The 16760-nt window shown below is 39.8% G+C and overlaps 1 protein-coding gene across 2 annotated transcripts; it reads left to right on the top strand.

Moving 5' to 3' along the window:
- Window positions 1–280: 280 nt before the first annotated feature.
- LOC109103948 lies at window positions 281–7926 on the top strand. Of its 2 annotated transcripts, none has more exons than XR_006155334.1 (2): window positions 281–7733; window positions 7821–7926. XR_006155334.1 is itself a non-coding variant. In XM_042728973.1 (2 exons), exon 2 carries the CDS (start codon window positions 1269–1271, stop codon window positions 7365–7367), a length of 6099 nt encoding a protein of 2032 aa, XP_042584907.1. In that variant the 5' UTR covers window positions 281–557; window positions 645–1268; the 3' UTR covers window positions 7368–7926. The 2 variants fall into 2 exon arrangements, 1 of the variants encoding a protein (XP_042584907.1); XM_042728973.1 differs by having other exon boundaries at window positions 281–557; window positions 645–7926.
- The last annotated feature ends 8834 nt before the right edge of the window (window positions 7927–16760 follow it).

Below are 16760 nucleotides of genomic sequence, written 5' to 3'. Positions count from 1 at the left end.
AGTGTAGGATGATTAGAAAGGATGAGTTTGGAGACTTCTGTCCAGAGAGTGAAGAGAAGGATGTGAATGATTGTATGTTTGCTGGTGAGATGTGCTTGACGGATTGTGGTGTGGAAAATTGTGCACTGATGTTTTTAATTTTATTAATGAAAAATGTGGCAACGTCGTCAGCTATTAGAGTTGATGCAGGAGCGGGAGGAGGAGGACAAAGGAGCGAGGAAAATGTTTTAAAAAAGCATGCGAGAGTTAGACGAATTGTTAATTTTGTTATGATAGTATGTTACTGCCACATTTGCGTTTCTATTCATTTTCTGTATTTTATTATTATTACCGTTAAGTGCCACTAGGGGCGCTGTAGCTTAAGAGTGAGCTTCGTATGCAGAGAAGAGGTTAATACAGAAGAAGAAGCCAGCTCTCTAGAGAAAGAAGCGATCTCTCTAGAGAAAGAAAGATGCATGACTAAAGTGTGGTCACTAAGCTAATAAGAGAAATAAGATCAACAAAAAGAAGAAGAAAAAGACTTAAACTAATTCCTCTCTCGGTACTCAGCCAACGAGGTATGTTTTGTATGTTGTATTTGTCAAAATAGTTTTATCTGTTAGTTTTCTTTCTTTAAGCTAATTATTGTTTGTTCTGTGCTTTAGTTTTCACGGTGTGTTTATGATCCTGACTAAGCTGGATTCAATAAATCCATCAGTATGAGAAAGCCACTTGTGTCTGTTGGTACCTGGAGGAATTACAGTGAAAACTCGTTCTGATCTGCATGTGGGTGGAGGCGAGGCGGCATGATCAAAGGAGCAGCAGTCTTGCCACAGCGTGATCGGCACGTGAACAGAGCAGGGAGCGCGCACGGGATCAAAGCACACGATTTGAAGAGCAACACTTTAAGATAAGACAATAAGATTTGTGGACACTCATAAGTTAAGGGTTTGTCTAAACAAGGAAAACAAAACACAAGTTTATGGTTGATTAATCAAACTGTGAAAAGTGAAAGTAACGTTTTGCTATTCCTAGTTTTGTTTTATTGGGCTATTTGTAAAATTCTGTATTTTATGTGAACGGTTTAAATGTGAATAACTTTTATTTGAATACGTTTTGGGTATATTTAAGTTGACAGTAATTTAAGTTACATTCATATAACTGCATTAAGATTCAGTGTTACATTTTTATTTTATTCTGCCTTTATATTTTAACTGCCTGCAGTACAGGGATGACTTTTAGTTAACGTAAAGATTTTGCTGTTTAGTGACAAGTGACAAGACGTTAAAATGACTGATCCAAATATACCACTAAATAGTGCAGAACCCCAGATGCAGTCTGAAGAAACCCAATGTACTGATCTTAGTGAGCAGCAAGAATCAGTACAACTTAGAAGAAGTCAGAGAGTGAAAACACTCACAGAAAAGGGAAGAGAAATGCAGGATGAGAGGATTAAAGGACTCCAGCAAAGATTTAACTACAACTATGAAAAGTGGAGAACACGTGCAAAAGCATCCAAGTTACCCCTCTCTCAAACAGAACCCTTGAATAAAGACATACTTGAAGATATTATTGGTGATGTTAGAGGTCTTTGTGCAGATGTCACAAAAGTTTATGAAGAGTTACGTAAGCTCACCCCACCGGATCAGGAGTCACGTCGCAGAGTAGATCTGTGTGTGGAGATCTCAGGTTTCCTCGTGAATAAAGCAACCAGCCGATTGGAAGGAAAAGAGGAACAAGATTGGCCGGAAGCAGGCTCCCTCTTTCAAACTGTAAGCAATAAGTCAAGCTCCTTCAACACCACTAAGAACTCATCTGAGCATTCACATAGATCCTCTATAAAACGTCAAGAAGCCGCAGCAGAAGCAGCAGCGAGTCAAGCTGTTCTCAAAATATTAGAAGAACAAGAAACGGAACAGCAAGAGATAGAAAGACTAGAAGCTGAAGTCAGGAAAAAAGCAGTAGAACAAGAAACATTGATTAGACAAAAGCGCTTAGTAAGAGAGACAGAAGAAATTAGATTAAGAATGCAGAGAGAAGCAGACGAAGCAAAGTTTAAGGCTCAACAAGAAGCAGAGTATGCAGCTCTGCAGAGAACACTTGATGAAAAGAAAAGAAAAGTACTGCACCTGGAAAAGGTCAAAGATCTAAAGGCAGCACAAGCAAAGATGCAGGTTTATGACCAAATGAGTGCAGTAGAAGCGCAAAAGATCGATGTAACAAAGATTAACACCGAAATGAAAGTCGCTGAACATGTAAGCTTCCCATCTCTGCTTAAACAAGTCATACCCCAAGCTGCAGTCACTCCTACAAGTGATGGTACATCAGATCTTGTTAAAGTGCTAGCAAGTGCATTAAGTGCTAGCCGTATCCCTGTTCCGGAACCTACTGTGTTTTCTGGGGATTCCTTAAGTTACAGTGACTGGAAGCTGTCATTTCAAACGCTGATAGACCAAAAAAATATCCCAGACAAGGAGAAAATATTCTACCTTCGGAGATATGTGAATGGACCGGCTAAGAGAGCGGTTGAAGGATATTTCCTGCTTGGAACTGAATCTGCATATGCTGCTGCCTGGAAGATTCTGGATGAAAGATATGGAAATCCATTCACAATCTCGAAAGCCTTTAGAGACAAACTGCATGCATGGCCCAAAATTACCTCAAGAGACAGTTTCGAACTAAGAGACTTTGCAGATTTCTTGCGCAGTTGTGAAGCTGCTACAGCTCACATCAAGTCATTAGAGATCTTGAATGACTGCAATGAGAACCAAAAGATACTTTCCAAACTTCCAGACTGGCTTGCTGCTAGTTGGAACCGCAAAGTTATTGAAATTGAAGAACAAACAAATCAGTTTCCCACTTTCAGCCAGTTTGTTGAGTTTTTATCGAGAGAAGCCAAGATAGCCTGTAATCCTGTTACATCTTTACAGTCACTTAAACAATGTGAGCCTAACAAAGACAAACCGAAGCTTACAAAACAGAAAGAAATTGGAGTTAAAACCCTGATGACGACTTCACAAGAAAAGATACAACTGGTATGTGTATTCTGTAAGAAACCTAAGCACAGTTTACACAAATGCAGAAGTTTTCTGGAAAAGGCTGTGTCAGACAGAGTCAGCTTTATTAAGTTAGAAAGGCTATGTTTTGGTTGTCTCAAACCAGGCCATCATTCGAAGAGCTGTACCAACCGCAATATTTGTGAAAGGTGCAGTAAAGGGCATCCGACTTGTCTTCATGAAGATAGAGTTAAGGACAAAGGAGAACAAAGGCAACCAATAGCTAATCCAAATCCAAGCAACGAAAGGTCAAGTCAAAGCGACCGAGTTCAAGAACAAGTTACAGCCATGGCTACGACTAACCGAGTTGCAAGTCAAGAAAATAACACACAGACAGCTGCAATCATTCCTGTGTGGCTTTCATCTTCCACAAAACACAAAGAAGTTCTTGTGTATGCCTTACTGGATTCGCAAAGCGATACAACCTTTGTTCTCAGTGAAGTTGCAAAGTTACTAGAGACAAACCAAGAACCTGTTAAACTAGAGCTGTCTACTATGTCTTCCCAGACTACAGTTGTTCAGTCCGACAGACTTCAAAATCTTCAAGTTCGTGGCCTTTACTCAAGCAAAAGAATCACTTTACCTCCTACATACACACGAGAATTCATTCCAGCTAACAAAGCTCACATTCCAACTAATGAAACAGCCAAAGCTTGGCCACATCTGGAACACCTTCAATCAGAAATCGCACCTTTGCAAGATTGCGAGGTAGGATTGTTGATCGGATACAACTGCTCACAAGCTCTTCTGCCGAGAGAGATTGTGTCAGGCAAGGAAGGCGAGCCATACGCTCAGCGCACCGATCTTGGTTGGAGTATAGTTGGACAAACCAATCACTGCCTGAACTATGGAGATGCAATTGGAATTAGTCATCGCATTATTGTCAAGAAAGTCATCCCAGAGCTTAAGCCTTCTCTAAAGCTTCAGAACAAAGTCCACTATGTCAATAGGACAACAGTAAAAGACATCACCCCTTCGGACATTATCAAAGCACTTGAAGGAGACTTCTCTGAAAGAGCCATTGAGGGCAACCCTGTATCACAAGAAGATTTAAAGTTTCTCACAAAACTCAAAGAAAACATCACACAAAATGAGAGCGGCCACTATGAGATGCCACTACCGTTTCGTGACGAAAGACCCACATTGCCAGACAATAGAATATGTGCAATGCATCGCCTAAAGTGTCTTGAACGGAGATTAAGGAAAGACAAATCATATTACAATGATTACACAAACTTCATGGATGACATCATATCAAGAGGAGATGCTGAAAGAGTCCCTGACAAAGAGTTGAATAACACTCCTGCATGGTATATCCCACATCATGGGGTTTATCACCCACACAAACCCGGAAGAATCAGAGTAGTATTTGATGCCTCGGCCAAGTACCAGGATACTTCTCTCAATGACCACCTCTTAACCGGTCCTGACCTGACAAACGCATTGGTTGGTGTTCTTTGTCGTTTCCGCAGAAGTTCTGTCGCATTCATGTGTGATATAGAGCGGATGTTTCACCAGTTCCATGTCACAAAAGAAGACCAGGATTACTTAAGGTTTCTTTGGTGGGAGAAGGGAGATTTGGAAGCATCACCATCAGTTTACCGTATGAAGGTCCATCTTTTTGGAGCAGCGTCTTCTCCAGGCTGTGCCAACTTTGGCCTGAAACACCTTGCTGCCCAAGGACAAGGTCAATTCAAAGAAAACACCATACACTTTATACAGAGAAACTTTTATGTTGATGACGGTTTGGCAAGCGTTCCTACTGAAAGGGAAGCCATTCAGCTCATCAAAGACTCAAGAGAGCTCTGTTCCAAAGGAAAGTTAAGACTCCACAAATTTGTGTGCAACAGTGAGAGAGTTATGTCCACTATTCCAGAAGAAGAGTGTGCCACAGTGAAAGACCTTGACCTGTCTTTAAGTTTACCACGCATTGAAAGAGCTCTTGGAGTTGAATGGTGCGTCACTTCAGACACATTCAAATTCAGAGTTCAAGTCAAGTTGAACCACCTTACAAGAAGAGGTTTACTTTCTACTGTCGCCTCCATTTACGATCCCCTGGGGTTTATTGCACCGTTCGTCCTCTTGGGGAAGCAGATTCTTCAGCAAATGTGCAAGGATAAGGTTGGGTGGGACCACGAGCTTCCAGAGCACTTAAAACCCCAGTGGGAATCCTGGATTAAGCACCTTCCAAGTTTAGCTAACATGCAGATTCAAAGATGCTTCATTCCTACAGATTTCGGTCAGGTTAAAAGCTACGAGCTTCATCACTTCGCAGATGCCAGTGTCAATGGATATGGTGCTTGTACTTACCTGCGAGCCATTAACCAATCAGATCAAGTCCATTGTTGCTTGGTAATGGCCAAGTCAAGAGTCACACCTACTAGTGTCACAACTATCCCTCGACTCGAACTCTCAGCAGCAGTTGTTTCAGTTAGAGTCAGTGATCTACTCAGGACAGAACTTGAAATCCCATACGTTGCTGAGTTTTTCTGGACCGACTCCACCGTTGTTCTCGGCTACATAAATAATGATGCCAAAAGGTTTCAAGTCTTCGTAGCGAATCGGATACAAAGGATCAAGTCAAGCACAAAGCCAGAACAATGGGCGTATGTCGCATCAGAGCAGAACCCTGCAGACTACGTTTCTCGAGGCTTAACCGCAGAACAACTGAAGTCCTCTGAATGGTTTGAGGGGCCAGCATTTCTCTGGGAGAAGAACATTCCTGATAGAGATGTTAAGGTGGGAGAGATCAGGGAAAATGATCCAGAACTTCGCAAAGCCTCTGTGTATACCATCAATGCAAAGGAAGAGCAAACTATTTTCAGCAGATTTGAGAAGTTTTCAGAATGGTCCAGATTGATAAGAGCATTTGCAATCTTGAGAAGAAGGGTCAAGGAACACAAGGGTGATATACAAAGGATCAAAGAAAGTACAACTTTGGAAGAAAGAAAACAAACAGAACTGTTTATCATCAAAATTGTTCAAGAGAAAGCTTTCGCAGAAGAGATAAAGAGTCTAAAATCAAAGAAAATAGTCTCCAAGACCACAAATCATAATCTGTACAAACTAAGTCCGTTTCTGGACGAAAAAGGAATCCTCAGAGTGGGTGGACGTTTGGGTCAAGCTGTACTACACCCGCATGTAAAACATCCAGCCATACTTCCCAAGGACAGTCATATTTCAACTTTGCTGATCAGACATTTTCACACGAAGGTTCAACATCAAGGTCGTGGAATGACTATGAATGAGTTGCGTGCAAATGGTTGGTGGATTCTTGGGAGCAGCCGTGCAGTTTCATCATACATCTTCAAATGTGTCAGATGTCGCAAATACAGAAGGAAAACGGAGCATCAAAGTATGGGAGATTTGCCAGTAGAACGAACTGAGTCTACCCCGCCTTTCACTTATGTTGGGATGGATTGCTTTGGACCAATATATGTCAAAGATGGACGAAAGGAGCTCAAGAGATATGGACTCATACTAACCTGTCTATGTTCACGAGCCATACATATTGAAGTAGTAGACGACCTGAGTACAGACGCATTTCTAAATGCTCTGCGAGCATTTATTGCAATAAGAGGAAATGTGCGTCAACTGAGATGTGATAGAGGAACCAATTTCATTGGGGCCCAGAGAGAACTCGCAGATCTCATGAAAGAAATGAATCAGGAGAAGGTAAAAGCGCTTGGATGTGAATTTCTCATGATTCCCCCTTCGGCAAGCCATATGGGTGGAATATGGGAAAGACAGATCAGGACCATCCGTAGTGTTCTTTCAGCCATCCTTGACCAGTCAGCAAAGAGACTCGACAGTACATCCTTGAGAACCTTGTTGTATGAGGTCATGGCGATTGTCAACAGTAGGCCACTTTCCATCGAGCATTTAAGTGATCCAACAGGTCCTGAGCCATTAACGCCCAATCACATTCTCACTATGAAGTCAACCATTGTTCAACCTCCTCCAGGAGAGTTTATGAAAGAAGATTTGTATCTTCAAAAAAGATGGAGAAGAGTACAATATTTAGCCAATGAGTTTTGGATTCGTTGGAGGAAAGAATATTTGCTCAACTTGCAACCAAGACAGAAGTGGAATGTACACAGAAGGAATCTGAAGATAAATGATGTAGTGCTTCTACAAGATGACATGGCACCACGTAATGAATGGAAGCTTGCCAAAGTCACTGATGTCTATCCAGGAACTGATAACAAAGTGAGAAAGGTTCGACTTTTGGTTAGTGAAAGGACATATGACAAGCATAGTAAACTTGTGACTAAGACAGTCTCATTAGAACGACCTATTCATAAGGTATTGTTTTTGCTAGAAGCAGACTAAGGGTTTGTGTTTATTTTCATGTTCATTTTGTCAGACTGAGTGTAAGTCATAGAAATCCCACAGTAAGAGTTGTGAGATTGGTGGGAGTGTTACTGCCACATTTGCGTTTCTATTCATTTTCTGTATTTTATTATTATTACCGTTAAGTGCCACTAGGGGCGCTGTAGCTTAAGAGTGAGCTTCGTATGCAGAGAAGAGGTTAATACAGAAGAAGAAGCGAGGTCTCTAGAGAAAGAAGCGATCTCTCTAGAGAGAGAAAGATGCATGACTAAAGTGTGGTCACTAAGCTAATAAGAGAAATAAGATCAACAAAAAGAAGAAGAAAAAGACTTAAACTAATTCCTCTCTCGGTACTCAGCCAACGAGGTATGTTTTGTATGTTGTATTTGTCAAAATAGTTTTATCTGTTAGTTTTCTTTCTTTAAGCTAATTATTGTTTGTTCTGTGCTTTAGTTTTCACGGTGTGTTTATGATCCTGACTAAGCTGGATTCAATAAATCCATCAGTATGAGAAAGCCACTTGTGTCTGTTGGTACCTGGAGGAATTACATAGTATGTTCTTTTAGCAGTGGAGACATTAGCAGAGAAGGAAGAGAGGAGTGACTGATACACATTAACAGTGATTAACTGTAAATACACATTAACTGTAACAGTGATGTAGCAAAAAAATTGTCTATGTTTTTATTTTACATTATTCATCTCAGGCTTTGTACAACCTTTTTGATATTCATGCACTTTTTAAGGGCTTTTAAGTGATTGACCTTTTTTCCCAAAACAAAGCTTTAAATATTGTCTAATTTTAATATTATGATTCTTAAAAATAAAAGTTTAAAAATGTAAGAAAACTAAAACTTTGTGGCAAACAAACACTTATCTATCACTTATAATCACTTATCTGTCACAATTCCTCAGGAACAACAACTTAATTGACAAACATGTCCCACCAGGCACTAGTTCTTCCCAGTCTAACCCAAAACCGGCGTTTCATGTAGGGCTTACGCCACTTGAAACAAGATTTGTTGCCGATTGCTCTAAGCACAGCTTGTCTCATGCACATGTAGGCAGCTGCTGTATTATAAAGTAATGAATTTATCTGCACAATGGCTGCTAAAATTGACAACAAAGCCAGGAAAGTTTGCACTTCATCCATGTTACTGTTCATGATACGGTTACACGGTCGTCAAGGATACGCAGAGATCACGTGGGCAGCCACGCCATCGTTTTCGAAAGTCTCCGTCTTGGTCCATTTACACTGAAACTCAGACCCGGAGTTTTCCAAATAATACGGGGTTAGCAGCGTTGCACTAGTGTAAACGGGGCCTAACTCCGACTGTGCCCACCTCAAAACTCCAATCAGCCAACAGCCAAGACCTCACTTCAAATGACTACTGAGCCTCCAGCCAATCAACAACCTTGGGAAACCCCTTTCTGCAACAATGACAACAAAGGGAATCCCCTAAACGGGCAACAAGTACCTCCAGATTCTAGCTGAACTGGTGCATTTAATATAAAGTTTAACAGCCTCACTGAGAAACTCAGTGCGAGGGTTAATTAAATGACTGATGGTTGTTTAGGTCTAAGCAATTGCACATATTGCCATGAACTTGGGATTTCATATTTTCTCGTAATGCAGGCATTTTGTTATTGGATGTAAAAGTGAACATAAGAGTCTTCATTGTCTCTTGACATCAGATTCATTGAGGACACGGTGGATTCATTTTATTTATGAAAGGAATTTGTCCAAGAAAATAGCAAAAATTTGTATGTTTGTGCAAATCATCATAAGATTGCATTTCAAAAATTAACATTTATATTTAACAAGCATTTATTATTATTACTATTGTTTATTTATTTTTTCCACACGACAAACAATATTATAAACCTGAGCTGCTCTGTTTAAATAGTTCTCTTTTTCTGTTGAATGTAACACTGTTTTTACATTTTCTAAACCTATTCAAACTCTGGAAACTCTCCAACCATCACAGAGCATGCACAGATTTTATAGGACGAAATATGAAAACTGAGTAATAGTTAACACAAAAATGAAAAGTCTGTCCTTGTTTACTCACCCTTACCCTCAATGCCACCTGTATTACCTTTAAAAAAAAGACATTTAAAAGGAAATGGAAAAGTTACTGAAAAAATCTTAGTTGTTTGGTAAGACATGAGGAGAATTCAACTACATTGAGGAAACCCACACTGACAGGGAGAACATGAGAACTCCAGACAGAAATCCTCGTCTCTCAATTGGAACTTCAACAGAGGAACTTTTTGCTGTGAGGCAACAGTGCTACACACTGAGCTACTGTGCCACCCAGTGCAAGCAATCTTACAAAACAAAGCAGTTACCCTTTACCTATACACCTACAGTAGATGACCATCTGTTATACACAATTTCTGTTCGTGGATTCTTACGTAATGTTTCTTCTTTTAGGTCTGACAAGCAAATGTACTGTATGTGTATTCATCTGTATGTGAGTTTAATATGCACACATTCAACATTCTCTGATCATCCACATGGATCAATGGGCTTTTTGAATGAAATAATAATAATAGGAAAGCAGTAAATTACAGAAAAAAATAGCAGTGTTTTTAACTGCTTGGGGAAGACATAGGACAGGGTGTGAGACAGAAAAGGAATTGCAGCCTAAACAATAACAAAATAAGTAAGTAAATAAATAAATGGTAAATACATAAATAAATAAATAAAGTCTTTGCCTAAGCCTAATTAAATTGAACAAAGTCCAGTATATATATATATATATATATATATATATATATATATATATATATATATATATATATATATATATATATTTATATATATATATATATATATATATATATATATATATATATATATATATTATATATATATATATATATACACATGACTGCTGGGCTGGTATTTTCAAAGTAAAGTGCCCAGTAAAAACTCTTCACCAGTGGTAAACCACAAAACTTCAACCTTCTGTTACAAACGACATTAAAATTCCAACATAGCAAAATATAAAACAGTTCTCACGCTTTTTTTCACCTTGCGCAAGAAGATATGAAATATTCTAACATTGTTTACTCTTCCCATAAAGTCCTGTGCAAGGCATGCTGGGAACTAGCAATTTCATGCCCATTTTCATTTAATGGCAACAAAACGTATTCACTTACCAACATACAGTAAATGAATTAACTAAACATCTGTTTTACAAATTTAAGTGGATTGATTACAATTAAATTAGGTTGTGATAGAATATTCATGAACTGAGTGAATTAGGATTAAGAATTAGGTTTGCATGGCTCATGTGACAAGAGACACATATACACATCTCACTGTATCTCACAACCCCAGTGACTTACAAATCATTAACTTTTCTGTGATATGCTCTGTTTTACACAGAAAGTGAAAACGACCAACTTTAGAGTTTTTTTTATTGAGCAATAAGGTGTTTCATATAACACTAGATGTGTCAGGTGTTCAAGGTGGACCAACTCCCATGTCATTGAAATGAATGTCTTTGAATGTCCACATAACAGAATGTGAGGGAATTACTACTGGACCCAAAATTACAGACAGACACAAGTGAATAAGCCTTTGAAAGTTTATTTTCAGTTTCTTTAATATCAATGTTCTCAGGATGCTGGCAGGTCCTATCCAGGCCAGAAGGTGGCTACAGTGGAGTAAGCAATGGGTCCGTGATGGGAGTATAAAATCAGAAGAAGGTCTGGAGGTTAGCAAGTTAGTTGAATGATTCCAAGCAGGAATTGAGTGAATCGGCTTACAGATATTGCCTGGATCAGTATAGCTAACAGGATTTAGTTGGTCTTCTGAGATGGATGGGGTGATCTGCTTGGGAATCAAACCCTGGTCTACCACGTGACAGGCAGAGACACAGTCCACTGTACCACACAGGTGAGACTACAAGTGTGTTCTAGAAGGCATTCTGAGAAGTAATAGATGAGTAGAGAACAAACAGAGACAATACAATCCTTTATCCTCTTCCAATCCCATGTCCAAAACAATTCCACAATCCTAATCCAGAGCATCAAATTTACTAGTCAGTCAAAATTACTACCTCTTGATAAAGGTTCAGGCAGAGAGAGAAAATTCAGGTTCCAGGCAGGGTAGAGTTCACAGGCTTCAAGGATCTGATTCAGGAACTGGCTGGAATGTTAACCAATGAGCTGATGAGACAATCTGGCAAGGAGGTAAGAGTAAGACTGGCTTATATAGTTAGTGAGACAGGTGAAACCAATGAGGGTTATTAAAGAGGAGTTACGAGGCCAGGAACAGGAAGCTGGATGCTAGTTGACAATAAAAGATTAACAGGAGGTGGTGACAGAATCATGACATTACTCCCCACCATAACAGACGGCTCATGACGTCCCACCAGGCTGATCAGGATGATGATGAAACTGATCAATGAGTGAAGGATCCAAAATATACCGTGGCGGAACCCAGGAGCGTTCCTCCGGGCCATAGCCCTCCCAGTCATCCAAATACTGCAGCCCCCTCCCTAGTCTACGGGATTTCAGGAGCCGTCGGACTGTATAAGCTGGGGCCCCATCAATGAGCCGGGCGGGTGGAGGGGGTCTGGAGGAGGGTACAAGTGGACTCTGTCGAAATGGCTTAAAACGTTAAACATGGAAAGTAGGGTGGATGCGAAGTGGTCTGGGGAGTCGCAATCTTACTGTTGACAACCATAGTGATGGGGAAAGGTCCCACAAAGCGAGGAGACAACTTTCTGTTCTTTAGTCGAAGGGGCAGATCTTTAGAAGCCAGCCAAACTCGTTGTCCCATTCGATATTGAGGTGCAGGTGAGCGGTGTTTTATCTGCCCACTTCTTATAGTTAGCGGAGGAATGGAGGAGTGCCTGCCTGGCTCTTCTCCAAGCCAGGTGACAACGCCTCACCAGAGCAAATGCAGATGGAACTGTAACTTCAGATTCTTGAGATGAGAATAGAGGTGGTTGATAACCATAGACAGTTTGGAAAGGTGTCAAGCCTGTAGCAGAGGAAGGGGTTGAGTTGTGAGCATACTCGACCCATACCATGTTCTAAGCCCATGAGGCTGGGTCCCGAGCACACATGAGGCAAAGTCCAGTCTCTAACTCCTGATTGAAGCGTTCTGTCTGGCCATTTGTTTGGGGGTGAAAACCTGAGGAGAGGCTTACTGAGATGCCAAGCCGTTTACAAAATTCCTTCCAGAAAAGGGCTGTTAATTGTGGACCACGATCTGAAACAATGTTGCGGGGGAGGCCATGGAGACGGAAAACATGTTGAACCATAATTTCAGCTGTTTCCTTTGCTGAGGGCAGTTTGGGTAGTGGAATGAAATGAACCATCTTTGAAAACCGTTCCACAACAGTCAAGACGGTGGTATTTCCAGAGGATAAGGGAAAACCAGTGACAAAATCAATGGAAATATGAGACCAGTGGCGTCTTGGTATGGATAGTGGATGGAGAAGTCCACTGGGGGGTTTTCGAGATGTTTTAGACTGTGCACAATCAGGGCATGCAGCAACAAACTCCCGGACATCCTCTTAGAGATGGCCACCAGAAGTGCTGTTCCACTACAAATGTGGTCCGGGTAGTACCAGGATGACAGGACAAGTGTGAGGAGTGACACCACTGCAGAATTCTTGGTCTGAGGGCATCAGGTACGTATAATTTATTGTCAGGACAGGCTGATGGAGCAGGAGAATTTCGGAGGCTGTTAATTACTTCCTCTTCAACATCAAGGAGAGCTGTAGCAAGACGGACAGAAACAGGCAAAATGAAATCAAGATCCTCACCCTCCTCCTCTTGAGAGTCAAACTGCCGAGAGAGGGCATCAGCCTTTTGATTCTTAGATCCAGGACGATAGGACAGTGTAAAATTAAATCTGTTAAAAAACAGAGCCCAGCGAGCCTGGCGGGGGTTTAGCCGTTTTGCAGCACGAAGATACTCCAGATTCTTGTGATCAGTCAAAACCAGAAATGGATGTTCGGAGCCCTCCAACCAGTGGCGCCACTCCTCCAGCGCCAATTTTATTGCTAGGAGCTCTCTGTCGCCTATACCATAATTTCTCTCAGCAGGAGACAGTCGTCACGAGAAAAAGGCACAAGGATGGATCTTGTTGTCATTCTCTGCTCTCTAGGACAGGATGGCTCCGACCCCTGAACTGGATGCATCAACCTCCATAATGAACTGCCTCTTCAGGAAGCTACAGGAAGCTACAGGTGCAGTAGTGAACAGTTCCTTTGGGTGGAAAAAACCTTGTCAGCAGTTGGGGACCAATCAAACTTTTGTTTTATCGAGGTGAGTTGGTGTAAAGGTGCTGCCACTGAACTATAGCTTTTATGAACTTACGATAAAAATTAGCAAAGCCTAGTGTAGGATGTAGTTGTTTAAGGTTCTAAGTTGTAGGAAAGGCTTTAACAGCTTCCACCTTCTCTGGGTCCATTCTGATGTTACCAGCTGACAAAATGAAGCCAAGAAATGAGATTCACACTTCTCGGCCTTCACAAACAGCTTATTTTGCAAAAGTCTTTGGAGAACCGCCCTGACGTGCTGTACATGCTCGGTCTCAGATTTGGAGAAAATCAGAATGTCATCAAGATATACAAAGACAAATCTGTTTAGCATGTCTCCCAACACATCATTGACCAAATTCTGGAATACAGCTGGAGAATTGGTGAGCCCGAAGGGCATAACAAGGTACTCAAAATTACCAGAAGGGGTGTTAAATGCAGTTTTCCACTCATCTCCTTCGCGAATTCTGACCAGATGGTAAGCGTTTCTCAGGTCCAGTTTGGTGAATATCACTGCTCCCTGTAACAGTTCAAATGCAGTGGAGATGAGTGGCAGAGGATAACGGTTCTTGATAGTAATTTGATTCAGACCTCTATAGTCTATGCCCGGCCTCAATCCACCATCCTTTTTGCCGACAAAGAAGAAATCTGCACCAGCAGGAGATGAAGAGGGGCGGATGAGACCAGCAGACAAGGCTTCAGAGATGTATTCTTGCATTGCCTCAGATTTAGGACCAGAGAGAGAGTACAATCTACCCCATGGGGGTGTAGTCCCGGGGAGCAAATTGATAGCACAATCATAGAGTCGATGAGGTGGCAGAGAAGTAGCTTGTGTCTTGTTAAATGTGTGGGGTATGTTTGGCATAAAAGAACATCGCAGACATTTTTTATTTTATTTTTTTGAGTGGACTTAAATTACACTTTCAGTTTTGATCGTACAGATAAGTGCAATACATCAATCGAATCTGTAAAGGGTCTACTTTTTTTTGTATACAGACATAATAACAACAAAACTTTGTGCACTTATAAAATAAAGATAACAAACAAGGAGTGCTGTCTGCAGCCTTTGTCTGCGCTGATCTCAGATACAAACGCGTCATTAAAATGAACTGTAACTCAGTGAATACTCAACGAAGAGACATGAGAGAGATATCTATAGAAAGCCTGACATGTCTACTTTTAAACTAAACAAGTGCTGCTGAAAACAAATATTCTGTGATAAAGTAATCCATATGAAAACAACGCGATGTCCGTTTTTTTTCACGTCCCCCTTCATTATCTTCTAATGCGACCACGCCCCCGCGCCGAGCGCGCTTTTGAGATTCAAATGTTTCACTGAAGCGCGCGGCTTTTGAATACGCCCACACAACAGAAGACAACGCAGCGAGACTGTTCTTCAAGTTTTATATATTTTACTGTTTGCTTCGCGATGAGCGGAATAAGACATAATTCACCCCAAAAAGATGTGATGTGGTTGAGGATTTGAGATTTGGATTTCCTCAGAAAAAAGAATGAAGCACTTTATTCAGCAGAGATCATAAACATGAGTAAGTCTCTTTTTATTTATTTATATACTTGTACTAGTTTTCCCATAGAGTGCAAGAATATTACTAGTTAGACTTTTTCCAAAGACTTTTTCCAAAATATAATTCCTGACTTAATGTATAATCAAGTGAAATAATTATGAAGTTTCAATAACACAATATACACTACTATACCATTCAAAAGCTTGATGTACATAATAATAAATGTAACAATAAATGTAACTGTAACAAATGTAACAATCATTGCTGTTCTTTCAATTTATCCCCCCTAAAAAACCTAAAAAATATATATTCTCAGCTCTTTTCAACATTAATAATAATAATAATAATAATAATAATAATAATAATAATAATGATGATAATAATAACAATAAATGTTTTTTTGTAGAAAATAAGATTGATTAAAAGGATTTCTGAAGGATTGTGTGACTGGGAGTAATGATGCAAAAAAATTCAGTTTGAAAGTCAGCTTTGATTGTTCCTAATAAAACTGTTTAACTGCACTCACAAGTGAATATTAAATTATGTTGTGGGATAATTAAATATATTCTAAATAAACTACAAACATAAAATTATATACATTTATTTTGTCCTCACATTCTTTCTTGTAAACTCATCCCTCTCAGTTACACCTCTGACTGAATGGCCTCATTATGCAGCTCATTATGCAGGCCTTTGTCTTCTCAGGTGTGTAATTCATGATAGTTGACGCCTACTCGCATATGACTTTTACCAACAAAAAGTGTCTTAGAAAATTTAAATCAATATATTGTTTTTTCTGTAAGTGAGTAAACAAGATGATTTCACATCATTTAGAAAAAAAAATTCTAGGCTACAAGCTCCAGTTCTCAAAATTCCTGGGAACCAATTTTCTGTATGTGTTTTATTGCCTTATTCAAGTGATTTAACATTTTTAGTTTTTCACTAACCACGCATACATAAAAACACAATCATGTACATACATGCTGCTCACATATTATTATAGCCCAGTTTGTGCTGATTACAGTGAGATTAGACTTTAAGCCATTTAGATATTTATAAGAAACTGAAAAAAGCACAAATGTCAGGGCATGACAAAACTTCTCCAGGCCCCAAAAATACCCTTAGACTCCAGAGGGTTAAAGGAAGTGGTGACAGAATCATGACACAGAAGATGTTTCTGATGCAAATACATTTATGCAATGGCTCAATTACAAATTTATTATAGTGCTAGTAATTTCCAAGCTTATCAGTTTGTTTTCCTGGAAAACACACATAATGGCAAAAAAAAAATATATATATACCTTGATTGCACTGTAACTGTCATAATAATAAAAAATATTTTATTTTTTTAAAATCTTTTTATCATTGTTTGTGTACCATCAAGTATTATTTTTTTTGAGGAGTGTGTCTGTGGTGTGTTTTTTTTATAGGGGGTTAAGCTTTTGAGTTTTCTTTTTTTTGACTTTCCAGTGTCTCATCAGAGACTCCAATAAGAGCCACTGACATTCACAGGAAACAAATGAGACCAAAACCTGTGTGTTTATTACCCCATCAATTTGAGTCCATACAGGCTCATTTTA

Source organism: Cyprinus carpio, chromosome B8, assembly GCF_018340385.1.
Source record: "Cyprinus carpio isolate SPL01 chromosome B8, ASM1834038v1, whole genome shotgun sequence".
NCBI classification, from domain to species: Eukaryota; Metazoa; Chordata; class Actinopteri; order Cypriniformes; family Cyprinidae; genus Cyprinus; species Cyprinus carpio.
The sequence above is the reverse complement of the archived record's forward strand: the minus strand, read 5'-3'. Positions and strand labels throughout refer to the sequence as shown.

Excerpts from the sequence above, each read along its gene's own strand:
- LOC109103948 (XM_042728973.1), top strand. The coding sequence starts at position 1,269 with ATGACTGATCCAAATATACCACTAAATAGTGCAGAACCCCAGATGCAG.